Consider the following 26,529-nt stretch of genomic DNA (forward strand, 5'->3'; position numbering starts at 1 on the left):
CAGGCAGCGAGGGGCGGGGGGGCAGCCTGCCCCCGCCCTGCGCCTCGCCCGGCGCTGCCGGCCCCGCGAAGGGTCGCTCCCCGGGGGCCGCCGCGGAGCTCGGGGGAAGGCGACGCTGGGGCTCTCCCTCGCTTTCCGCCTTTTAGCCCCCCACCGCCGTCCCCCGGCTCAGCCGCCTTCGCATCCCCGCCGTAGGTGCCTGGAGCCGCGAGTGTGACCCGCACACCGCAGTTAGACCCGCACAGAACTTCAGTCAGCCGTTTGTCTCCCCAGGAGATGGGTGAAATGTAACGTGGAAGGGTAATTTAAAAACAAGCATGTATTTCTGCTCTTATTGCTGTTGTTATGATTTTTAAGTGCTTCCTCTTCACTCTTCTCGGGTTCGCTGCAAGTTGCATATGTCTTGGTGTTGCTCGTTTTCTGTCCCTCTGCCTCCTCCTGACCAGTGTTATATGGACCCAGTGTGTGCGTTCTGACTTTGTCTTTATAGCTTTCTGTGAAATCCCAATGCCTGCTCCAAGAAGCGGACATTTTGGGAAGATTCTTCATGAGAAAGGACGTTTTATGGTAATTACTATCATTTTGTTACGGAAAGGAACCACCAAAACGGAATACCTCCACCCCCACAACTCCCGGAAAGCAATCCACCTTTCACATCCTTGTTTTACACATAAAGATGTATGAGCTGAATGGATGCAGCCTGAAATCTATCACTGCTTAAGTTTCCTGTGTCAGACACAACCTGATAGTACCAAGAACATACGCAAAATTGTGCAATACTGACATCTAAGTATGGTATAATCCTCTCTCTCTTCCTCAGCAGTATCATTACACCAGGTTAATTACATTAGTCACCTCCTGGTTCTATACATGTAGCTGCTCATTAATGCAACAATCATAAAGAAAAGAAATAATCTAATTCTTGATGCTACCGATTTTGTTTCTCTCTGATCAGGTTCATTGTTCAGTGAAAAGGAGACCAGAAGAGCTGCTTTAGGTTCACTGCTGTTCTGTGTGGGGGAGCAGGGCTGAGGGAAGTGGGTGCTGGGAAGTTGAACCAGTTGGAGGGCTTCAGCCATGCCGCAATTTCATAACTCCATTTGTCTCTTCTCCCTTCTCCCTCTCTGTGTGCTGACTGAGACTATCCTTTCAGGACAATCTGCCCCAGGGACCATTGGAAATGAAGGGCTCTGTAGCAAGCAGCCAAGGGGCCCCTGACTGCCCTACAGACCCTTGATCATTTCCCCTATTGGGAGGGTACAATCCAGGCTGCCCTCACAGCTGAGAACAAGGTAGAGGTGTTTATCAGCAAGCACTCATGGTGTCTGGCATCAGCCATATGCAGATCACCACCAGCAGGAAGGAAAGGCTCTGGGGAAGGCAGAAGGGAGGGGTAGTAGGAGTCATTGCAGACTGAGGCCACTGAGATATTTTTTGGGGATGAACAAACCCTGGCCTAATCTGAGGGAATCCTAGCCTTGCCCTCTGCCATAGGAGCCTGCAGGGCCTCTTTCTGCACTCACAGAGCTGCCAAAAAGCTGGGGATAAACAAGGGGGGAGGTGGCTCCAAAGCATCTTTAGTACCCTGAGTACAGCCTGCTGCAAGAGTGTGGAGGATGGTAGCTTGTGGACAGGCTCTCTGAACTGTTATACTTGGTGCAAAGGAATCTGAGAGGTAGAGAGATGCAGAGAACACCTCCAAGATGGTGGGAGATTAGGGCTATACAGGGATGGCCTGTGTTGAAGAGGAGGCTCTGTGAGGGTTTCTCTGGGAAAGCTAGAGAAGATCACTCAAGGACCTTCCCTTCTATTTTCACTGGAAGAAGGAAGGTGCCTTGAAGAGGGAATGCATAAGGGAAGAATAAGTAGTTCTTAGGACTCTGAGTATTTTCTTTTTGTGTTGGTGGTCATTCCTCTCCAAATCTATCCAGTATTCAAATGTTCTCATTCTTCAAAGGAAGGTAGAAAATCTGGGCCAGGAGCCTGAAAAACTCTGAAGAGGAAAAAACTTCATCTGGTTATTCTGGCCCTCAAATCCATCAGGCACAAACATTGCATGTGTGGATAGGAAAACCACTCTGGAAATCTGTGGAGCTCATACCTCCAAGGAAGGTGGGCTCCTCAGTTACTCTGTACTCTCAAAAATGTGTATTACAGCAAAAAGAGAGGGGCATGTTCTCCCAAAAGAAATTGCTAGTGTAAGAAGGCCAGGTTTGCAGGGTGGCAATTTCTTTAATCTCTGGCTAAGAGAAGTGAGACCTATGAGAACTCAGCACATCTCAGGATCAGAACCAAATACGGCTTCCTGCCTCACACTTCCCCATTTCCAGAAATAATTCTCTTCCTGCTACCCTACTTATGCACTCTTAGACCATTCACAATAATCCCTCTACAGTTCTAAATGCCACAGGAGAAGAATGGAACAAAGGCAATGCAAATGCCAGACTGTCCTGTGTGACTGCTTGTGCTGTGGATAGATGCTGTGCTGAGATTTCATCTTTCCTACAAAGAATCATTAAAAATGATAACACAAAACAAGAACACAGAATAAAAACACTGTGGCAGATTTTTACAAGTCGCATCTTCCTGAATAGCACAACACGGAATGACATCTATAGAAGAGTAAGGAGAGAGAAATTAATAGTCTGGAGGAAATAGAGAGATTTTAAATTACATTTTAAATTACTTGAAATGAGAAGCTGATGAGACAGGGAGCCACAGGAAGTCTGCTTCCAATGGCAAACCAAGAGTGCTGCTATTTGTGGAGAGAAGGGGCAGTGCTGTAGGAAAAAAAGGGGCATGAGAAAGATACAGGAAGCAAGATGAAGGGCACAAAGTCAGAAGGAACTCCATGGGATGGTAATGAGACTGAATAGAGTGTTTGTGGATTGAGTGCTGCAGTGGAGCTCTTTGGCACATAGGATAAAATCAGACAGCAATAGAGTATAAAAATTGGTATCTAGGAATCTTCATCCTGGGGAGGCCAGCTCAGAAGGAGTTGCTGTAATGAGATGTAAAAGAGATGGAGTTGATGCAGCTGTATTTGCAGGCAGAGCAGAGGTGTTAATAGGCAGATGCACCAGCAGAGGAGATGTTAGGAAAAACAAATTGGGGTTAGGGTGATGATCATAGAACTGGAAGCCAGTGGGGCAGAGAAGATAAAAGTGAGATAAGGTGCAGAAAGAGAACTAAAATGTACGATAGTTCATGAAGAAAGAAAAATGTCACATATCTGTATGGTTAGACAAGCAGAGGGGGCAATCAGAACAGTCATCACTGATATCCAAAGCTGAGGGTCCCAAAGCACTTAAGAAACGTTATTTGCATCGTATCTTCATGCTGGTGGTTTCCTCAGACCAATTTAACAAACTAGCAAGCTAAGAAAAGAAGATTTGTGGGTTTTTGCCAAAGAATCACAAGTGAAGGAGCTAGAAATTGAGATGAGATAGAGATAGGGAGATGAATACACACGGAAAAAGCCTCACCGGTCCTCTTTTCTTATCTTCAGGTTCATATAACTTGAAGATCAACTTAAAAGACAGTTTAAACGTCAAATATTCAATCCTACAGCAAAGTTATCTCTAGTGTAACACTTTCTTATAGAAAGTAAGAAAGAAATTGATATATGGGATACAGAGATCTAACAGTTAAAATGAGCATATTTCCATGCAGAACTGGTGTGGGTACTGCCCTGAGAGTGCACAAAAAACTCGTGATAGACAGGAGTGGAATTCTGGCAGGCACCAAATATGAGGTTATAATGCTGCCATACATAAGTCCCTCAGTTTCTGACCTATATCCTCTTCCAAGCTAAATGTTGTGCAAACAGTTCAGTTAGCCTCTCACAACCCTCTTACAAAGTAACATGTTCATTAGTTCGCAGAGGCACTGAGGCACAGAAAAATTCAGAACATAATCACAAAGCCCACCCAAGTGAAAGTGTTCGAGCTGATTTTAGTGGGATCTGGGTGCTGTTATGAATGAGTTGGGTACCCATGGATACCCAGGAGATCTGTTTCATTTTGAGTTTTGAAGCTAGAACTCCTGTGCTTCCCATGTGAGACTTCTTTTTCTCATGCAACCTTTTCTTCCATTGAATGGTAACCTTTGAAATGTTTGCTATTTGAAGATGGTTGGGAAAAAAAAAGTATCATCTCATGAACCCTGTGGGTTGGAGAAGACAGAGATTCCCAGGATGAATTTTCCGTCATGATGAGTTGCTGGGATGTGAACTATTTTGCCTCCCTTTCTCTTTCCATGCTGTGCTAAGGTTTGTATGTACAGCAGCCTCCTAATCAATAGAAACAGAAAAAAAAATCAATGCCTGCAACCCATTAGCTCTAACAGAGGGCAGGCTACTAACAAGTCACTCTAGCTGGAATTTTAGCATTTGGTAAAGTACCCACAGTAAGGATATATGCATACATATATATACAAACTTACTGAATAAGACTAGCAGAGAAAAGTTGTGAGAACATTCCCCCTCACACCAGCATGTCTATCCCTATGTATTGGCATAACTATGCTAAACTAAAGGCACTATCCTCCACTCAGATGCTGTCCCTCACACTTATCCTCTCCAGAGCACATGTTTTTCTACACTTGATTTATAATCCCAAGCTACCTTCATGATGAACCATCTTGTGTATAAATAAATACGTGCCTCTACACACCCTTATCCCTGCATAAACCATACACCACAGAAATCCAGCTTGAGACCCACTTATTCACAAGCATACAGCCATTGCTTTTCTTGTGCTGTATTCCCAGATCTTCCATGGAAATCCTCTTTTTTTCTTCCCATTCATGTCCAAAACAAGGCACAGACAGTTCCCGCTGGCATTCATATAAATCCAACCTTGAAAGCATATGCTAGGCAACAAAAAGTTGGTGAAAAGGTTATGCCACAGAGAAAGGTCTCCAGAATGCATCAGAGAGGCAGTGGGTCTCACTGCCCACTGTGCCTGAAATATGGGCACAAATAACTGTGTTGCCCCCACTAAAGCCTTTGTCCATCCATCCACTGACTGTAAGTAGATTAGACTCTCACTCTTGATCTGCTATTATGGAAGTGATGGTCTCTTCTAGTCAACTTCAGAATCCTCAAGTTAAAAAAAGTCATTGTTTCATGACAAATAGGTTTATGAAACACCAGTGAGGAAATGTGCATTGGCTGTGATTTAGTTCTTAAAGAAGAAAAAAAGCCTATTTTCATGCAAACATATCAGTAATCAAAGAATTGCAAAGAATAAGGCAAAAAAGAGAAAGGCCTTATTTTTTTCTGAACTGAAGGTTTTCAGAATCTTCCTGGAAGCATCAGCACAATGATAAATGCTGAGGCAAAGGTGAGGCCTACAGTGAGGATGGTTCGTGTTGACACTGATCGATATTCTGTGATATCAATCTTTCTTTCAGTGTAAAGGGCACAGACGGGGACAGTCCAGAGGATCCTGTGCAGCCTCATCTATTCAGTATCATCATTTAAAGCCACAGCCCAGCCCAAATATGAGCTTTTGCCATCTAGTCCTCTGCAGCTACAGAGGTATCACTGGGCTTCCTTCATGGGGGCAGACTTGCTCTCCTAGGTCTGGTGGTACTGACACAGGGAACCCTTCAGCAAGACAGCTATGCAGACTTTTCCTCTCCTTTAGGACATCCCTAGCTCTTCTTCTGTCAGATAGTTTAGGATATCAGGGAGAGGAATACTGAACTTTTAACTTCTCTGATGTTCAGTAATAAATCAGAGTCAAAAGAGATTCTTGAAGGAACATCCTAAGAAAAACAAGAGAAATGGTTAGTCCCTAGGATATGTTATTTTGTCACTCCGAATTTTCAGAGGGACAAATCAAGAGCAGCCCATATCCCAACACCTATTCAGGAGTTCAGTTTTTAAGAATTTTCCTAGAAAAATTCAGAATTACCATATCGCACTGGTGTCAGTAACAGGCTACCAATTTTAATGTGAGAAGAGTTTATTTCTGTAGTCCCACATGGTCAGAGTGGCATCCTGTGAGATGTGTATGTACCTAAAACACTGTTTCAGAGAAAGTCAGCTGATATATTGTGTCCTCAGAGCTATTGTATGAATTCCTAGGATTTGGTTTCACATTACCATTGTAATGGCTTAGGATCCCCCATGTGAATTCCTATCGAGGAAGTAGGTTAAACACATCAGATTAAGCCAGTCAAATGCTAGACTGAAGCATTATGGTGATGCACGGAAGAGTATTCCATGGATAGAAATTCGATAGAAAAGGTGGTATTCTCCGCCTTGGGAATAAAGGTCTATTTTAAAAAAGCAAGCAAAACACATACGTCTATTTAGGTTTCTAACTCCCTGTTTAGACATCGAAGAACTGGCCTGATTTTCAGTTGTGCTGAGCAGTCAGCATCTCACATCGAATTCAGAGAGATGTAGGGGCTCCAAATACCTCTGAAAATGTGGATTTCTGTTTTGATATTTTAATGTAATTTTAACAGATTAACTTTGGCCTCATAAACCAACAAATTTCTTAACAGAAATTAAATCCCAAGGCAATAGGTGGGTTCATCAGTATTTGACACTTTCAGTCATTCAGTGCAGCTACTGACCATTTTTGAAAATTTCTGGGAAAGATCTGAAAGCAGAGGTTACTCATACAGTGGCAAATCATAGGAAGTGAGGAGTCTACTGCAGAGCAAAACAACTCCCAGCAGTGCACTTGGCTCATACAGCTCCATCAGACCAAGTTCAGGGCCTTGATGATGCTGGCTAAGTGGGTCTCCTTGGCAGCACCGACCTCAGCAGAGGCTGACCAAGCACTCCAGTCCATCCTCCAAGGGTGTGGAATTAGGGTTCTCCTTTGTGTTTCTCTAATTTGTTTGCTCTGTTGTTGTCCACTTTGGCACAGTAAGCGAGTCTGTTGGGGGCACAGAGAAATGTATCTCGGCCATGCTCCCCACTCCATGTCAGGGACAGAGGAACATGCACAGGAGAAGACAGCTCAGAGCAGGAGAAAGGGTGGTTATTCCCTCCTGGGTTATGGGGGTGGCTGGAAGATAAGCAGTGACCTGTGAAGAGCTGATCCTCCTCCCATGCTCATAACTACTGCATTCTTTGAGAGGACACTTTTCCAGGCTGCTTGTGTCTGTTAGATAAAACTATTCATTTGCCATCTTTCCACAAGCCAGTCTGAAGCGACAAAGCACTTCTCTATTTCACAGACCATTGGGACTCTTCTCTGCAACTGACCTATATTGGTTATAAGCTTCATTCGTTCTGGCCTGCACTCCTCTCTCTTCTCCCACATGGAGCTCATGCACTGCTCCTCCCCCTCAAACAAACACCTTTACACATCCAAGGACATTGTAAAAATAAAATGATCACAACCTGGCCCTCCGGGAACCTTGGTTTTACAGTTTGTCCCGCTCCGATGCCAACAGAATTCACAACCCAGTTCAAGAGAGACAGACAGTGAGTGAGAGAAAGCAGGCAGACAGGCACAGACAGAAGGAGATGGAGGAATCAGGGAGAGAAAAAGGAGCAGAAAAAGGAACAGGGCTCCTAGTCTGGAACACAATAGAGAAAGGGGGATGGAGATACAGGGAAGAGTAAAAATTTAAAATTATAGAAAGTTGAAGGAAGAGAGAAAGAAAGAGATGAAAAAGGCAGAGGAAAGAATAGAACAGAAAGGGTTGAAGGGAAGGGAGAGAGGTCAAGTCAGGCAGGAAAGCAAGGTGTTATCTGTGACATAAGGTAGAAGAATCAAGAAGGTGCCTGTCAATTTGGGCACTACTTTTTCATATCTCCTTTTCCACTGTGAGTACACTCTGAGGAAAGGGCAAGAGGAGGGGGAAAAGAGGAAAAATTAATGCCTGAGCTGCCATCTTTAACAGCTTCTAGTAGTCAAGCAAGTACGCTTGAAATAGGCAGTCCACAGGTTGCAAATGCTCAGGTATACATTGCAGTTCAGCAGGCAGGAAAGAGTCTGCACTAGCATAGTGGCATTTACATTCCTGGGTCCACTGGGTCTCTCTGTGCACTGGCAGCGAGCCCTGCATGCATAAGAATGCTTCTGTTTAGTAGCAGGGAATGTGCTCTGATCTCTGCCCTGTGTCCTCTGTCAGGTTCCAATAAGAAAACTTCAGCCCCAAACATATAAGTGCTTTCAGTCTCCCTTCTTCTCATACAAATCCCCTTCCTCCCCTCTGCCCAATGCACTCCAAGGGTTCATCTCTAGCCTTGTTCTTTTCTTCCTCTGCTTCATCTCTCCTCTTTCCTTAGGGCTCCTCTTCCTCACTGTCATTCAATAAGCTCACCCTTACTCAGTCCTGTACAAACACATGCACACCCGTACAGACACACACACACACAAAATTTATCTCTAGCTCTGTAGTTATCCACTTACCTATGACTGCAGTACCTGGCTGGCACAAATCTCTCTCGCACAGACAATCCATCTATCTCCACATCACAACCCTGCCAAAACTGCCTTTCTGCCAAATCTGCCAAATCTTTCGTTCCTTCACAGCCTTTCTCTTCCTGTCCCCCAGCCAGTCCATTTCTTTGTCTCCTTCTGCACAGTTCCTTGTGTTTTTCCCTCCCTTCAATCCATTCTTCTTTCCTTCTCCCCACCTCCACCCATCTGTCTGTCTGTCCCTCCTTCCCACAGTTCTCTCCAGTTGACACACATGTACCCCCATGTCTCTCTCCCCTTCTCTCCCCGCTATATTTCATCTCTTTGTGTCTCCTACACACCCAGGCCCACACTTGTTCTCTCCCATACTGAGAGGAGGCGGCAGCAAAGAATTTGCTGCTGACCGCTGCATTGCTAGGAGGCAAACACATGGCCGGCCTTGTGCAGGCCAGTTTCTGCCTGAGTGCCCCAAGTCACATATCCCCAGCATCATCTCAGGCACTGGGAAAACAGATGGTATAATAAATGAGCGCAGTCTGATAAAAGGAGGAAAGGGTGCCTGCCTTGGATGCCCCTCACCCGCACAGAGACAAACATCTGACATGGGCACAGCTCTCGCTCCCATACCAGTCCAGCTTTGTGCCAGAACTAGCCAGCTGAATCAGGCACAAGGTCTTCCCTAATACCAGATGGAGAGGAGAGGGGTAGGAGAGGGTGGTAGTGGATGGAAGGACCAGTGGTTATTTTTCTGACCACAGCATAACCCCAGAAAAAAAAGCACATGGGAGGATCTAAGTAGTCTTAAGGTCACGGGGAGGGCTGTTATCATGGGAGGTGTAGCAGAATTGTGGGAACATATAGTTGTAAGGTAAGACCTCCATGTGCTGAGACAGGAGGAAAAAGGCAAGAGGCACAGACAGTGAAGAGGAATTAGATATCAAAATAGCTATGGACAGAGATGGAATCCAGTGATCACTTCTGTCTCAGTGATGAGAAAGCCACCCTACTGGCAATCAGCTGTGAAGGCCAGCAAGAGAAACTGCCTAAGGGAAATACTCCCCATACTTTAATAGGTGCAAAAACTAGAGGACAGGGTCTATATTACTCTGCTTTTGCTCATACCAGAAATGTCCTCCTGCCCTTCCCCAGTTTCATGACATTGTTCAAGAATGCTACTTTTCCTCCTCCACTGCCTCCCCAGATATCTGCATCCAGAGACTTGCAACATCCTTTCTTCTGCATTTACCTGTTACAAAAAACCTATACTTGTTTGTTACTCTTTTCCAAACCCACCAGCCTTCCTTCCTCATCTAACATTTTCACATTCATTGCAGCCTCTCTCTGCTGACAACAGCACTGAAAAGCATTATCTTAACCCTGTAAGACATCTTTCCTAGATATTCTCTTCTGTTGTGCATACAAGCTGATTTTATGCCTGATGCTTCAGCTACAACCTGAATTTCAAAACCAGTTTTGTGGGCCTCAAACTGAAGCCACCCAATATAACAGAAACAAAGTCATAGATATCACACACAGTGGCCACACACAACTGTTAGACTACAAGAAAGCAAGGCTTCACAGGAGTCAAAATGAATTAGCAAAAGCAGAGAAGGGAATCCAACACAGAAAAGAGATTCCTTCCATGCAGAGTGGAAGGCATTTTTTATTGTAGGTAATTTTACTCATGAACAGAGTAATTTCTACCTGCCTTCCACTGACCTCACACACATTGCATGTTTTCTATTTTTTTTTTTGAGGTTAAATATTGATATTCTTGGGAGGTTTTCTGCTTTATGAACTGATCATGAAGTTTCTGTTGTGAGATGCCAGTGCTCAATTTGTAGTGGACACTTCTGCTTGGTCAGATGAGGTGCAGGTTCTCTTTCCATTCCCTGAATAGATGAACATAATGTATTCAGGATGCTGCAGCCACAGTTAGGTATAAGTGCATGTGTTGTTCCCCCCACCGTCCAAAAATAAAGAGTTTAAGCAGAAAAATCATGACACTTTCTGGCAAAAGAAAATAGAGATAGTGCAGGAATTAATTTGTGTTTTAAATATGTTTATGAAGATGTTTAGGTAACAATTGTAGACATTTATTTCCCTCCACTCAGAAATCCTTTCTGAAGAACTGTACTCAAAATGAATTTCCAACATCTCTTCACACCCTTCCACCCTGATAGTCTGACGGTGCCCTTAGCTTACCTAGTTTATTTTTTCTGGTCTCATCTGGATATGCTGTCTCCAGCCACTGCTGCTCACAGCATCACAGCTCGCTCTTCTCATCTCCCCACACTACTCCTAGGTTTATCATTCTGGATTCTTGCTATTGCCAGTGTCAATCCCGTCACACAGACTTTAACTCTTTCTGCCTTGTTCTAACACAAGCCTCATATCTTGAATCTAAACTGATGGCTACCACTGACCTGTCTCATCATGGCTCTGAATCCCCCAGACTGACCTTGGCCCCGAGATCTTGGTCCTGAAAATCTTCAGTTATTTATACTTACCACCTGCAAGGTCATTCAGCTCTACCCTGTATCCCCATTTTGCCTCAATGGCTCATGCAAAAACTACTTTTCCTCCCACTTTATTCCATGTACCATTCTACGAGCCGTGAAAAGCCTTAGATCTTCCCATCCCTAAATCCCATGCTTCCACTCTGCCTCGGCAAATCCTTTGTGCTCTTCATGAACGAATATAGACCTACATATTTTCTACATGTTCCTTTTCCCCTACTGCTCCTGCATTTCCCGTTTGGGACACAGAAGTGGATCACTTCTGCCTTTATACCCTTTTGCTCACAGTCCTTAACTGGAAGTCCTCTTATTGTCTATTTTTCCAGTACTTGTGCAGAAAGATTACAGGCTCCACATTTCTCCAGTTGATGCATATCTGGCTGGAGGGAAACTCATCAAACTGACCCCTTCCCTGACCCCAACTTGACATGTAGGGTCTGTTATATTTCCCTTTTAAACATTGCCAATTCAATCTCAGAGACCAGGAAAGAGAGCAATTCCAGGCTTCTCTTGACAAACAGCTCTAGGGGAGGAAATATGTGAAGTCATGGCAGAAGAACGAGAGGAAGACCCCCAAGCAGTAAAAAAAAAAACCCAACCATCCAAAACCCCCACCAAAACTCCCAATTCAGAATGAGAACCGCCAATGTCTGTGAAAGTTACACTGCAGCAAGCTCTGAAGAGCCAAGATGAGGCTGCCAGGACTCGGCTGGTGGTCTCCTGCCAGGAAATTACACTCTCGTCTGAGCAACATCCCCATCTCTCAGGTGACTTCGACAGGGAGTCACAACAGCTAAAGAGCCCTGAAAAGCCTGGAGACTGAGTAGCTCTCTTCTTTCTCCCTCCCCCAAGCGTTGTTGTTCCGGGTCAATAGAGCCAAGGGCAACTGGCTCAGAAGACATTGTTCTCAAGGCAAGATGACAGCAGGAGAAGGAAATAGGACACAAGAAGCAGAGAGATGATGTGCCCTTAGGCCAAGAGAGATGTTGCAGGGGCTAACATGGCCCCTGAAGAGCTCCTGCTCAGACTCCATCTCCACTGCAGAAGGTCCTAGAAGTCCCTCGGCCCCAGCTTCCAAGGAGTACCATCTGCAAGATGGAAAAATTACTTGCTAAGAACAAACAGAGGCGGATATTCTCCATCAAGGAGCAGGTACGAGATGGGAAAGGACTGAGAATGCATGGGGACAGAAGGGTCCCATCATGCAGGTGTCAATAATAGGAATGTCTTCCTGCTACTAGCAGATAACCTGCCATCACACTGCTGGTTTTGCACAGGCAGATGAGATCACGACTACAAGCAGTTGCCACCTGAACATCATAGATACAGTAATTATTAAAAGCAGAGCACAGCCTTGAGCAGGGTAAGGACCCCCACAGATCTGTGTAAGCACCAGTAGAAAGCAGTTGCTGCCTCCAGAACAGAAATGCAGTGTTTTCCCTGCTGTCAGCACCTGCGTCAGGCTCCTAGTTTCTCTTGAGATACAGCTCTTAATTGGGATAGATTGTACGTTTTCTGCTGCAGCCCAGCCCAGCTCCCAGTTTAATTGCTAGTTTATGACTTAGCCTGTTTTGTGCTTTCCATGCTACTTCTTTCCCCATTTAATCTAATAGAATTATAGAAAGTATTTCTGGGAGGACCTCAGGAGGCCACACGGTTTATCCTTCTGCCCCAAGGCAGTATTTCATTTTCAACAACATCATGTGTCTTTTGCTATCAGGTCAGATTGATCCAAGATGTATAGTGGGTAAAGAAATGAAGCTTACCCAGGGGAGTCAATTGGCATAAAAGACTGAATCCAGCCCTTTAAGTCACTGAAGTTATATCAGAAATAACCCTGGTCCAAATGGTGTCATTTATCAGATCAGTCTTCTAAAAGATGTCCTTTCTTAAGTTTTAAGTCCTAAAATGAACAAATCTCTAAAAGAAACTGTTTTGACAGCCCCATTTCAGCATATTTAATGCTTTATTATGAACAGCAGTGACCACTCCATTGTTAACACTGAACAGATCTTATCACAGTAGGATCAGCTTTGAAACTCCTATTACTCCCACAATAAAACCTGATCTTTCTGGAATTTTACATCCTGCATTTCACTGCACAGTAGTCTGGCAAGACAAAACAAACCCATTAAAGCATCTTTAATATGACAACTTTACACAAATGAATTTCCAGTAAAATTTCAGAATGTCAGACAGCTTCTTAAGGTTCTTTCTTCCAAGACAATTTGACTAAAAATTCCACTTTTGTTTTCTTTCTTCTATTAATCTCTCTAAGAAGAAATGTCTTGCAGCCTCGGGAATAGATAATGCAGAAATTAGAAGGATAAAAAAAAAATCATCTGGTAATGTATCAAGCTAAGTGAAGCAGGGCACAAGTATAACAGGGATTCTGAGCAAAACCATGAAGACCAAAGGAAAGGTAAGAATGAGAGGCTCCAAGGAAGAAAGAAATGGTTTTGCCTAATCAAATAAGCAAGAAGGAAAAAAGACTACATATCTATTAAAAACAGCTAAAGGTCTGTTTGTTTCCTCCTCCTTCTTTTGAAATTTCAGTTCTGGTTGAGTTGGGTCTTTTCTGTGTTGTAACGCTCATGCTGAGCACCTGCAGCACTGCACAGCTGGACAAAGCAGGGGAGCTGTAAGAAGACAACAAGCTTCCTGGTCAGCAGACAGGCTTTCCGTCTTCCTCCCACTGTTCTCCACAGCACTCGTAACTCAGACTGACGCTAAGGCTGTAGGCAGCAAACACACATTCTCACCCTACAGATGTGACCACAACAGTTTGTAAATACAGTAAGAGAAACTTAATAATGGCTTCAGACTCTTACTCATCCTGCTCGCCCAGCTCACCTATTCACCACCCTGAACTTCTTCACACAGACACAAAACTATTTTCCACAGCCTTCCCATGTCTGGCTCTCATGTTCTCTTCCTACTCTTCACTACTGGCCTCTACAATCAAGGTCACAAATAAGCTAGGAAAATAGCAACAAGCACCACCTGCATCATGCTTGTATTATATAGCACATTAGACAGGAAGGACAATATATTGTGCTTTTAAAATGCATTGAAAGGGGTGGATGGTTATTGTCAAACACACCCTTTTGAAGGACATTAAACTGTGTCTCTACATTAGTGCTTGAAATAGTCCTGTAAAAAGCAAGTTGGACAACATGCTTTAGACATCACTTCTTTTCCAACTGTAGTTATGGCCTGTGGAAGAGGGAAAGGGGCAGTGGGTGAATCCCTACTGCTAGCTAATTGGATCATACATTTTCTCTCTCAGGCAATATATCTTTCCCTGCATGGGATGCATTTTTCTTCACTAACCTCTCAAAAGCAGCTTCCCCATAAATCACAAATCACCACTGCAAGCATTCCCTTAATGAGATCCTCCAGCTTTTGCATTCATTTAATAAAACAGAATTCACCAATCTTCATCTTACTGGTGCGTTTAAAGTGTTTATTTGAAGTTATGGGAGGTCCTTCTGGTGCAGAGAGATGGACTCCCTGGTTAAAGATTGCATAGGATTCATTTTATTACCCATTCCCAAGGCATTCATACCTCCTATGTACACCAGGTCACAGGTGGCATACACATCTGGTATGTTATTTTCAATATGAAGAAACATGTGTCTTGTTTTGTAATCATATCATCAATAGAACCAGGGGGAAATGAGCTACCAAATCAAAACAAAACTTCTTTAGTTCTTTAACTAGATCAGCACAGCATTCAAAATAACTTTTATCCTCAATAGTCAGAGGTACCAGCACCTGCAGGCAAGAGTCTACTCAGCCTATGTAAACCAACAGACAACCCCCAGGATTAACAAGACAACCCATGTAAGATACATATGCCAGTAATACCAATCCAATTAAAAAATGAGTGAGTCTTCTGGTTACCCTAAGATCATGGAGGACCCTTTCCTTCTTCGGAGAAAGCAGGAGCTTCCCAGCTGTTCTGTAATTTTTGAGGTGGCTTCTAGCAAAAGAACTTCTTCTTTTTTTTTTCTTGTAGGTTGAGCTCCTACTCAACCTCTTTAGCTGGTATTCATGTTTCCTAGTTAATTCCCAGCATCAACACACTGTTGTCAGTGAAATGAGCCCAGCTGCTTCTCCAGATTCTTGAAGTGCTTCATAAACTCTGCTACAACATCTGCAGCCATATTTCTTACGTTCAATTCAATGTACTTTTCCTAGCACTGAGCATAAAAATGATTATAAACCATAAGTATAAAAGTTTTGAAACACAGATTCCTGAAAAGCCTGCCTGAAAAATCACTCAGTGCTTACTCTCTACAAAATTCAGCTTCTCTTGCTCAAGGGAATCTACCATAATCTGGGAGAAGGGAATAGTTAAATTTTTGAAACTCTCGGTGTTAGGCTCAGTTACAAGCCAGGACCTTACCACGGATGCTTTTGCATTCTGCGAGCCTTACACACGCAACATCAGTGCTCCACACAAAAGAGCAGCTCTCTCTAGGCTTCCACCCTTTCTAATATGAAACTTCTACCCAGACATGGCTGAGTCAGAGTATCTTATCCAGGCTGTCTTTCATTTCCCTAGTCCCGTTTCCACTAGCAACACCAGAACTGTGGTCTTTAATCCTAAAGTCAATGACAAGCAGAGAGAGTTTAACAAGAAACAGGACTCTGACTTTGAGATTGAGAACTGAACTTAATCAGAATGGTATTGCCAAGTTCAGCTGACAAAAATGATACAAAAATACATAAGATGACAAAGACATAATGAAGAAAAGGTAATTTGTTCTACATTTTGGACTCGTCTTTAGAATAGAAGAGGTATTCTTGCAATTTGACCCCATTTTGCAGATTAACAAATTTGGATGTGCCTGCAGGAAGTCCTTCCCGCTCACTTCAAGGGAGGTGGCAGCCTCTGTAGAACTCCTGTGACCTGGGACCAGCAGAGGGCACTGCGTCACCAAGTGACAGCGGTACGGACGCGAGACAGTTCCCACCAGGCAGTGACAGTGAGCCATGTCGAAGGAAAGAAACATTCTAGAAATCAGAAACACGTATTAGTCACCAGCATATCACTCCTACAACTGCTAAGGGCAACACTGTTAAAACAGGCCTCAAACTGTGGGCACTCCTAGAAACACACCTAAATCCAGCTCAGTCTCCACACATCTCGGTCTCCAGGTGCTGATTTTAGGGCATAGGCCTCCTCCAGAAAATGCTTTTCAAGAGGTAGAGCCAAATCAGTCCTGCCCTGCAATGTATGTATCAGAGCTGGGTTGCTAAAGTCGAAAAGCATCCTGTCAGCTTCCTCTCTCTGTTTCCAAACCTCTAAATCCTTGTTTGTAGCAGCAGGAAGTCTGTTCAGACAAGAAGATATCAAAGCAAAGAGCTGGCAATTTCCATTCTGCCCTTCCCTTTTACTCCCCGCCTCCTCCAACCTAGCAGATTTTCAGTGAGCAGAGAACTAAGTTAGAGGATATGAAAGGGATGCTGAGGTAGCAACTTCAGAAGAGTGTCTTTCCACTTGCTTATTTCTAGTTTATTTTGAATTACCAGAAGATGACCATGAAGAAGCAAATAGCTCATCTTTTTTCTTCTCTCTGTATTCCATCCAGCAGGATTCTAGGCACCAGAAGAAGCTTAGAGGATAAATAAGTCATACCAGTCATGCTAGTGAGTGAAAAGTTTCCACTTTCTCTTTGTAGAGTTGGTGGAATAACTTTGCCAGGATGTGGAAAGGGGCCTCAAAATTTTTCATCTCCTTCTGTAAAGAAATAAGAAAGTTATGAATGACAGATGGAATAACCACTTGACTATTTACGTTCTGCTTCACAAAAGAAGGATTAAACCCGAGTTAGATGACAAACAAGGGGAAGAGAACCTCCGATTATCTTTCTTTACCTGAAAGAGAAGATAACTACAAACATCCACTTCCACAGGCAGTGAAAGGAGCAGATACTCACCACTGACATCTCACAGTATTCCAGGCCATGTTTCTCAGCCCACTTCTGTGCTTCTTTCTGCTCCACAACTCGGCGATCAGCTAGGTCTGTTTTATTCCCCACTAAGACACCTGCAGAAAAAAAGACATGAAACGAGAAAAAAAACAGCCCATCAATGCTGACTTGTTAGTAATAAAGACTGGAACATTTGTAGAAGTAGCTGAAAAAGCTGGAGGTGTGGAGAAAAGTCTACAACTACCTAGAAAAGGTTCAAAAAAAGAAACATATTCATGCCTTACATGCTTTGTGATAAAAGCAAATGAGTTGGAAGAAGCCCTGACTTAAAATAAACGCTCTATGTCACATCTCAATGGGAAAAACTGCTGTCATACAAGAGGGGAGTACATAACAAGAATCACGGCCATTTCTTACCTGGGATGTGCACCCCAACTGCTTGAGCCCTCAGCTTCTCCAACCATTTGGTACAGTTGTTGAAAGATTGCTCATTAGTGACATCATACACAAGGCACAGAACGTTGGGTTGCTCCCACTGTGCAGCAAGAAAGGAACATTGTCAGCTCTAATGAAACTGATGTTGTCAACAGCCTGGCTGTAAACACAGCAAACAGCTGCTAAGATGAAAATAAAAAGCCAAATATATAGGAATCCTATGCCCTGGCTGAGGATTCACATTTCAAATGACCCAACTAAATGGATCACTGGCACTGGGAGAGGTGGTCTTGCTCTCTTTCCCTATTCTTGTCTGTACAGTCCTGCTCCTTTACTTGTATCCGCTCTGGCTTTCATCTGATCACTGGGGAAGCTGATTCTTCATGCTGAATCAGCACAAAATTAATCCTAGAGAAAAAAGTAGAAAGGTTTTCTTCCAGTTTGAGAAGCTGAGCCAGCTTCTAAAGGAGTCCCTTGCAAACCAGACCTAGTGCAAGGGCAAAAGTGGAATTGCCTCTGGTAGAGCAGTGAATCATTAGGTTGACTTAGCCATCTTATGAAACCTCACATCAACTGATTCTACCTCTCAAAATGAGATAACACAGTAGAGAACTGTGGCTAAGGCCACAGATATGTGAAGGAAAAAACCCAAGGACAGTATTATGCTCAAAGGACAAGAATGAATTCTGTTAGATCAAACACATCACTGTAACACAACCCCCTCCCCCACTATTGAAGTAGCAGCAAAACAGGGATTTTTCTAAGAAATAAAAATTACTTTAACCAACAGTACACAGAAATTCTCAGTTAACAAATCTGTATTTCTTTTGTAAGAAAACTGCCTATCTACATTCCTTCCTCTGGAAAGTATTTCTCCTAATACTTCTACAAGTTTTAGAGAGGTAGAACAGGATGTGTTGGCAACTGAGGTAATTGCTCCCATTTACACTAAAGGCAAAGTTTGCTACATCTGCCAGACTGAGGAGTTCAGATCTTCAAAGCAAAAGGGCTTCTTTGGAAGAAGAGGACTGTTACATAAGACTTACCAGTTTCTCCAGCATCTCAGAAAATAGATCTTTTCCTGCAGAGTCAAAAATGAAGAATTCCTGAAAGCGGAAACAGAAAGAAGGCTCTTGCCAAGAAAAATGCAGTGTAGGGAAAGGTTTTGAAAGTAAATACTGCAACTTGTAACTCCTACGTTTTGTTCAGTACAGCAATGTCATGTCCCTAAGGGACAAATTCCCTGCACTGAAAAAACTCTAGATAGTGTGAGAAAAATAAAAAGCTGTATTTCAAGTATAACCAATCAATGGCTTACCTCCAAGGCTCCAAGTCTGGTTTTCACCTCTACTGGAAACAAAATATGTGGAGTGGGACAGTAACCTGTACTATTTACATGAAATTATACATGTGGGTACATTCCATTAGTGGGGGTATAGGGCATTAAGGGAAAATAACAGATAAGTTTCAGCTTCTTTAGTTTCCAAGAAATGTGAACTAAACCTGAATGCCCTAAAGGACAGAACAGAATCTCAACAAAGCTGGCAACAACTTTGATTTACAATGTTGTGTTGGATATGAGTATGTAAAACTTATATTTTTAAGACTGAACTAACCCTGGAGTATCAGCAATCGTACACAGTCAGGCTTAGTTCCTTAATGCAACCTAATTGCCATATGAACATGCATAGTGATCTTCCATCATAATGAGACTCGTGAGGTTTGAGCTCTGGATGTCTCTTTCTGACCCAATTTATGTCACAGAAAAACTCACCACACTATCACTTGTCTCTGGAACCGATACAGCCTTTACCAACAGATCTATGCCCGTTGTCTGTCAAGAAGAATCAGGAAAACGAGGATCAGAAGAGTTTTTAAGAGCCTGTCCAACTGCATACCAACTATGCATTGGATTGAGGCAATTCTCGTGAATTATTACAATCCCATCAAACACAAACTGCTGGGAACTCAGCAATATTCCTCAGAGCTCTGGTAACATAATCCCACCAACATGTCAAAGACTCGTAGATTTGCTCAGCTGGGGGAAAAAGGAGTAGAAGAACCAAAGAGATTTACTTATATACAGCTAAGAGTATTAGCTGAAATCTGCAGGGCTACATCTACTCTCACATTGCTGCTCTAACACACGCCTGAGAACGTTTTGCACCAACCATGTGATCAGCTAACATATGGAACTGAGGTTATTTGTGCTTCTTCCACCTTTTATCTCATTCTGCTTTGTAGCTTGTTTGTTTGTTCTATTTCTATCCTTAACTTCTGGTTTCCATCTTTATTTCAATGAATAAACAAAATTTAGGGCTTTTTTCCTCCACACTCATATTTTCCTTTTTTTACTTTACTTATATTTACTTTTATTTTTATACTGATTCTGATTAGTCATCACCATTGATTCTTACACTGAAAGACTGCAAACTGTATCCTCTTCATCTGGGAACAGTTTCTGTAGATTATAATTATCTTGGGGCTATGCAGCACATCTTCGTGTTTGCATAGTGATAAGCACACTGTCCACATGCACATTTAATAGCTGGAATTAAAAGCCTTCTCCTTCAGCAAGGCTTTTTCATAGAGCACTCCCTAAAGGGGGAAGCTCTCTAACACCACAAAAGCTTGTGAAAACATTGGTTCGTCAGAAAAATCAACTAAATTACTCTGCATTAAGTTTCAACACCAGCACCCACATAATGTAGACTTACATAATATTAAAGGGTTTCCCTTCCGAATCTAGGGTGTAAGAGAAAGAAAACCCTACAAGATTCTACACTGAATGCCTTGACTAAAAATCATACTGATTTTGCTCTAGGTCTCCTAATTTCCTCATTCTACTTAGAAAAATATTAGACAGTAATAGGAGCCTGTTGTATGCTTACCAGTGTGTAGTTCTTCTGAAAATGAGCCCCATCACTGCGAAACATCTGGGCTAAAGCACTCTTCCCCACAGCCGGATCTCCTGCAAAACCAAAACCACAGATTTTTGTTTCATTCCAGAGAATCTTATTTTCCCTCAGTTCTGTTTGCTATCACATGCCCTAAAAGCCTGGATGCTCTAACTCTGACTACAGGCAAGATAACTGTCATATGAAGCACACATCAATCTAAAAGGTAATACCGACATGAGGAAATGAATATTGCCATTATGCATGCTGGTGCTGACATTAGATTTATGATCTATGAACAACAGCAAAGGACTGCCAGATCAGGGTGGAACTGCTGCTTGTTCCAAAATTCATGCCTACGCCATAGCCCTTATCTAACAACTAAAATTTCCCAGATATGCTACCATGTAGAAAAAATAGCAATGTGATAAGGGACAGTGGGCTGCATAGGAGGCTATTTCCTCTCCTTATGTTACCCATTTCCCCAGATTCAAATCCTTGTTATATACTGAGACAAAGCTGCTTAAGCTGGTAACATTCCTCAGTGAACTCTTCTTGCTGATCCTGCTAAGAGAGCAGCTCTTGCTGACTCAATGCTGCTGGTGGCTCATTAGTTGCATCCTGGGCATAACAGAAGCAAATGTCAGAAGAAAGAGCCTGCTGATTCATCCCTTTATGGAAGGAAAACCAAGGGGCTTTAGTTTTTGCTCTTCTAGAGCCAAGGCTTTCTGATATGGCTTGCACAACACTTGGGGCAAACCTGGCAGCTGCTGGCTTTGGCTGCTGCTACAAAACTCTGTAAGATCCAAAGCAATGGCAGAGAACTGCAGAATTCACATATGCCCCTATTACTTCATGAAAAATATCATAACCTTTGCAAAACAAAGACTTAAGTTAATGCTTCCAAAGGGTTTATAATCTCTTCACATAATGTCCTTCTAGGCTGGATAGTTAAAAGGACAGGAGCCAGGAATTAAATACCTCAGTGGTTCAAGCTTTACCCTTTAAAGGCACACTCATAACAGCCAAGCCTGGAACACAAATCTTTTACATTATGTTGTTAATAAATTAACCCAGAAAGGGGTATATTTTGACCCTGTTACGGCTTCCTAGATGGTGTTTTGATGGAAATTGATAGACTTATCTGGCCACATAATATTACAGAGGAGGAAGGAGGTTTTGGATAGTAACAATTGCTCCTAGATGCATTAACCAAACATAGCTCTTGTTTAAACATTTTTAGCAAGCTTACTTACTTTGAGCTGAGTTGGGCTCATAATATTTAGACAGGAAAATCTGGTAAGTCAGCTTGTTTTTTCCCTGATCAGTTCAAGCTTGTGCGGAAGACAACACTGTTCTGAGTGGAAGCTATTCCGTATTTCAATAGACAATTAGATCGGTCTTTGTAAAATGAGAGAAGTACACACTGCTCCAAACTTCGAAGGCATCATCCAGCACAAATTCTTAACTAATGCGTTGCCTTTTTTCTATCTGACAGCCCCAGTTGTTCTTTCTCTTTCCTTATTCTTTGCCATCCTCTTTAGCCTGACATCACTATACTTCCTCAAAATAAGTTTCCTTGCCCTTTTCAATTAGTTTGGTCTCATCTGCCAGTACTGCATCCCACAGCATATATTCTACCCATATTTCTGTTATTTTGCCAGAATCTCTAGTGTGTCCAAAATGCCTCCTACTGCCAACTGTCTCTGCAATGAAAACCTTTGTGTAGTGTCTCCACAGCAAGCTCAGACAAGAATCTCTCTTACTGTGTGTCTGTAAATTACCCTTGAGACAACACAGGAATCACTTCTACTGTCAAGTTAATAGTCTCTGTTTTGCTAATAAAAGCCCTTTTCCCCTTTGACCTTGGTGCAGCTCCCAATTCTGTGAGCCATTGACTCTTCATAACCATTTCCTTAGGTACACAAAAGCTCCCTGTTCCATTTCTGATCATTTTGCTCCTACATATGTAATTGCATTTTCTTGTTCACTTTAGGTTGTTGTGGTTACTAATCTCTTATGTCTCTTTCACTATATTGCTCTCTTCTGCAAGAGAGAAGTGATTTTGCCTGGTCTACTTCATTAATTTATTATTTTTAATAATACATGGATATTATTGTAGCACATAGGAAAACTACATAAAGGACAGGATCTTCCTGTTGTTTGTGTTGCAAACAGAACTGAAAAGGCAGCCCCAGACCCAATCAGGATTAAGCACATAAACATGCTATCCAAAGAAAACCTATGTGATTTAAAAATGGTTGTAGAATTGGCCTTGGCAACAGTAAACAACAAAACTAGAAAGACTTTACAAAGCCTGTGTATTGGAAGCAGGAAACTTCCAAATTGGAAATGATGTGTAAGTTTCAAATCTAGAAGACATGCAAGATACTCATGCTGTCCACAGCAACAGAGGCACAAGGGAGATTAACTTTTGCATTTACCAAAGACCACACATGACTTTGTGCGAGTTCATGGCCAGCTGCTTCCGAGGTTAAAATAGGCAAACATTTTACTCTGTATGAAAGAATTTGGAGTGAAGAGTTAAAGCTGGGAGTTGACTGCACACACAGGTTTTATGGATTTGTGCTTCTGGCTGAGGCTGCACAGAGTTTCAGTGTAGAGGGAGGGAAGAAGAAGTTTTCTTCCTGCGGTGTTAACAATCATCTGTGCTTACTTTCAACAGGTCTATAATCCATCCTGACTAAATAAATCGATATCTTCACCTCACTTTTTTCCCCCAGGTTAACCTCCAACTTGCTTGGGGAAAAAGACATGTCTGTGAAGTGCACGTGCTTCATCCTTCTATTCTTTACTTAGGCTTTACCTTTCTATCACACTCAGAATCACCCCGATTTCTGACATGAATTTTTCACATCAGCCCAAAGCAGGACTCCGGAATGAGGTAGGACTCAGCTGTCTACTCTGCTCCCTTCACACTTTCCCCATCCTGTGCCTTCCTTTCCGCACTGCAAAAATACTCTTTTTGGTGAGGTTTCTCCCCCACCTTTTTTTTTTTTCAGATCCTTTCCTTGCATTTCAGCCGGTCCGACTACGCCTCACACCCTCCCTGGGCACAGCTCTTGACTCCCCGCGTGTCGCAGGAGGGAGCGGACACCGGGCTGGCAACGATAAACGGGATTTCCACCGCTGCCGTCCCGAGGGAACCGAGGTCCTCAATCCTCTCCCCACCTCTTCTCCATCGGGGCGGCCCCTCCACGAGGGGCTGCGGGAAGCCAGGCCGGATCGGCTGCCGGCCTCGCCGCACCCCATGGCGCCCGCTCTGGGCCCCTGCAGCCAGCAGGGCGGACGGGACCGGGCGGGCCAGACTCACCTGCCAGCAGGCACTTGGCAGCGAGCTTCACCATGGCCCCGGGCAGGCGGCGGGCCGGACGGGAGGGCGGCCGAGCCGCCACGGCGCTGAACCGCGGCCCTGGCAACCGCGCGGCCTTGGCAACCGAGCGACCGCCCGCCCATCCCGGTTGGCTGCGGGCTCTGCTCGTCAACGCCTCTCGCAGCTGTTATTGGTTCTCTTGACTTTTTCCCGCCCACCAGGCGCGCCGTCGTTCAAACCCGACCCCCGCCCCTCCCGGTGGCGCCGCGGCGCTATGGGAGGAACGGAGCGAAATTCCGCCCGGCAACTAAGTACGTCATCGGGACTCGGCTTGTTATTGGGTAGAGCACAGGGTACTGTACCACGGGGTTGAAATGAACCCTCTGGGGACGCGGCAGAAAATAGTAAAAGTAACGGCCAAGGGCTGCGGCAGCACCAAGGAAGAAAGAGGCAAGCGAGGGTGAGAAACCTCCATTTCGTGCCTATGAACCCACGGAACCCGATGTTCCGTGCGGAAGGGCCCTGGCAACCGGTGCCTTCCTGCGCATGCGCTCTGCCGGGCGCTCGCCTCTCCCCCCGCCCGCAGCCGTCCCTTCCGCTCATCGTTTGGGTCACTTTTTCCTCGGGGCTTGGAGGTGGAGCGGGAATTGCACCAGGCTTTGTGCTTTGCTGCGGCAGATTTATAAGTCGGCCACGAGGCTTGATCAGCACGTTTAGAGCAGGCAGTTTGTGAGGCCGCTGTGTCTAGAATGGAAGTTGAGCTGTGCTTCTTCCCAGCCCGGGCCAACATTTGATCCCTTATCCTTTCCTCCAGTTCACGCTTTTCCTTGTGTTTGACTGTTACCATACTGACGGCGAAAGTTCTCTTTCTGATTTCTTAGTTGCTTTCTTCTTAATATCTCTGGATTTTGGTCCTTTTTCTCCCCCTTTGTTATTTTTGTAGTCTTTCACACTGCAGTAGGTTGGTTTCTTCATTGTTTTTCTTAATTTTCAAATATTTTTGCTAAGATCTCCCTTGACTACTATTAAACTATTTCTCTGCCCTATTCTTATTCTTTGAACTGATCTTCTGTCTTCCTTAAGCAATCCAGGTCAGTGGATTTGGGTTGGAGCTGAAAAAGGTGATAATGAAGCTTCCTGTGTTTTCCTCTCCTTCCAATGTCTTACGCCATCAGCAAGCATACCATTAAAAGCAAAGAACATTTTTTAGGGTATAAACTTCTTAGGGTATAAACTTTGCTTGTCTACACTTTGGGTTGTTTACTCTGGAGCACAGAATCTGCTTGCTGTGAAAAGCAGTGAGTAAGCTTGGGAAGAAAAGAATAATTAATAGTGCATCTATATTGGGGTTATAATATTGTACATTCCAGAAGTACTGTTGGTTGAAAAGAAATTGTTCCAAGTTTTATATTAATTTCAAGGTAGTGCCTGCTTAGGAGGCAGCTTTTTTTTACCTTTGTCTAGGATGAATGACCCATTTTACATGTTTGGGACTATGTGGCACATCTGCCAGACACCTAACCAGGCAAGAAAATACCATAAAAATAATGAGATCCCATAGCAAAATCAAAGAAGTCTTTTATATGGACATAAAATAACATTGTTTCTCTTAAAAATATGAAAGGGACTTCTCCAGCCTGAGTGGGTAAACCCTAATTGTAGATGATAACTGTAGTGAAGTATAGTGATGGAGTCACTACTGAGGGTTCTTTTAAAAAGAAAAAGAAAAATCAATCCCAGGTCTCCCTATTGCTTTCACTGTTTTCCATCTCTGAATCCTCCATCACATAAGACAGGTGTGGGTTATTGATGTTCTCCATCACTTATGTCTAAATAGCTTCCCTCCCCTTTCATCTTTTCTGCCTTCCACTCCATCTTCCAAGAAATCCACTTGTGTCTGTGTTGTTCCATTTTTGCAATCTTTGCATTTTCCTTTGTTGTCTATTTGTAATATTGTCCCAGTTTACTGACAGGTCTGTATGCGAAGGCTTTGAGGCTCCATTATGATTTACTTCAGAATTATTGATCGTGGCTGCAATGTAGTAGTATCCATCAGCATTTGCTGAGGTAAAGCATCTCTAACATTTTACACTGGGATCAGTGTAATAGAAGGCATAGATTATGTTGGAAGTGAGATTTTTATTGCTGTTGAAAAATTCTGCTTGGAATCTGGCTATGCTGCTTTCCTATTAGCACCCTGGTCCTTTATCCCATTCCCTCATTTTCTACTTACCTCTGCATGCATGTGTGCACAGAACTCTTAATGGACTTGTATCCTCTCTATTTCTTCTGTCCTTTTGCCCCACACTTTTTATTTTTTTTACTCAATCTCGGTCTTTTCCTCCACCTGAGTTCTCACAGGTAAAAGTTGTTCCATTACCAGCTTTGACAGTGATAGATTAAGGATGGAATTACTTATCTGCACCTTGTAATCCAAACAGAATCACAGTCTGCTGTTAGCAGTCCACAGGGGTTGCTGCTGAATAAATTGGAATACTGGTAGCTGTGCTCACTGAAGCTTCTCTCATCTTGAATACGTGAGAAAGAGGGGAAGAGAAATCCTGTGGATTTAAACACCCCCACCCCCCTCCAACAAAGGATGATGTCCTTACCCTAGAGAAGTGTTTATTTGGCTAAACCCTGTATTTACCAGCTAAGGAGAAATAGAGCACTCTTTCTATTCACACATTTCATTTCTTCCTCAAATAAAGCAAGATGCCGGTGAGTGGAAAGCACTCCTTCTCTCATGTGAGCAGGATAAGTTGCCCTGACAGCCACAAGACCCTGAGATTTAAAGTCACATTCCTTTAGGCAGTGGTCACAAAACAGCAGATGAACTGCACGTGTCCGTGAGCGGCTTGCATTTCGTCAGGGTACAGAAGGCAACGATGGTGGAACTGCAGCTCCAGCAGGAGTGGCAAGGAATTTCAGGCACAAGGTAAGGCTTTGCACTGAGGATTAAACCAAGGTTGTACAGTCTTTTAGGTTGATGCATGGTTTGTGTTT

General features: G+C 43.4%; 2 protein-coding genes across 12 annotated transcripts in view; one reads left to right on the forward strand and one right to left on the reverse strand.

Moving 5' to 3' along the window:
- NCF4 (neutrophil cytosolic factor 4) overlaps positions 1 to 26,529 on the forward strand; it is an 80,563-nt gene that overhangs the window by 556 nt on the left and 53,478 nt on the right. Inside the window, exons 1-2 of one of the 10 annotated variants that reach the window (XM_064654981.1) lie at positions 23,731 to 23,834; positions 26,335 to 26,461. In XM_064654981.1, coding sequence (XP_064511051.1) covers positions 23,798 to 23,834; positions 26,335 to 26,461 — 164 coding nt within the window. In that variant the 5' untranslated portion in view covers positions 23,731 to 23,797. Of the gene's footprint in view, positions 1 to 195; positions 301 to 23,730; positions 23,984 to 24,019; positions 26,462 to 26,529 lie in introns of those variants that run through there. The other 9 variants (XM_064654985.1, XM_064654986.1, XM_064654987.1 and 6 more) reach the window with 9 other exon arrangements.
- On the reverse strand, positions 12,863 to 23,659 carry IFT27 (intraflagellar transport 27). Of its 2 annotated transcripts, XM_064655016.1 has the most exons (7): positions 23,524 to 23,659; positions 20,184 to 20,263; positions 19,067 to 19,126; positions 18,339 to 18,398; positions 17,275 to 17,392; positions 16,864 to 16,973; positions 12,863 to 16,664 (listed from the first exon to the last, which is right to left on the reverse strand). In XM_064655016.1, exons 1-7 carry the CDS (start codon positions 23,555 to 23,557, stop codon positions 16,566 to 16,568), a joined length of 561 nt encoding a protein of 186 aa, XP_064511086.1. In that variant the 5' UTR covers positions 23,558 to 23,659; the 3' UTR covers positions 12,863 to 16,565. The 2 variants fall into 2 exon arrangements, with proteins under 2 accessions (XP_064511086.1, XP_064511087.1); XM_064655017.1 differs by lacking the exon at positions 19,067 to 19,126 and having other exon boundaries at positions 23,524 to 23,658.

This window comes from Pseudopipra pipra, chromosome 5 (genome assembly GCF_036250125.1).
Source record: "Pseudopipra pipra isolate bDixPip1 chromosome 5, bDixPip1.hap1, whole genome shotgun sequence".
Taxonomy (NCBI): Eukaryota; Metazoa; Chordata; class Aves; order Passeriformes; family Pipridae; genus Pseudopipra; species Pseudopipra pipra.

Excerpts from the sequence above, each read along its gene's own strand:
- IFT27 (XM_064655016.1), bottom strand. The coding sequence starts at position 23,557 with ATGGTGAAGCTCGCTGCCAAGTGCCTGCTGGCAG. Across the intron at positions 17,393-18,338 it reads CTGAGATGCTGGAGAAACTG|TGGGAGCAACCCAACGTTCT; the intron begins GTAAGTCTTATG and ends CTTGCTGCACAG. Across the intron at positions 16,974-17,274 it reads AGTTGGGGTGCACATCCCAG|GTGTCTTAGTGGGGAATAAA; the intron begins GTAAGAAATGGC and ends TTTTTTCTGCAG.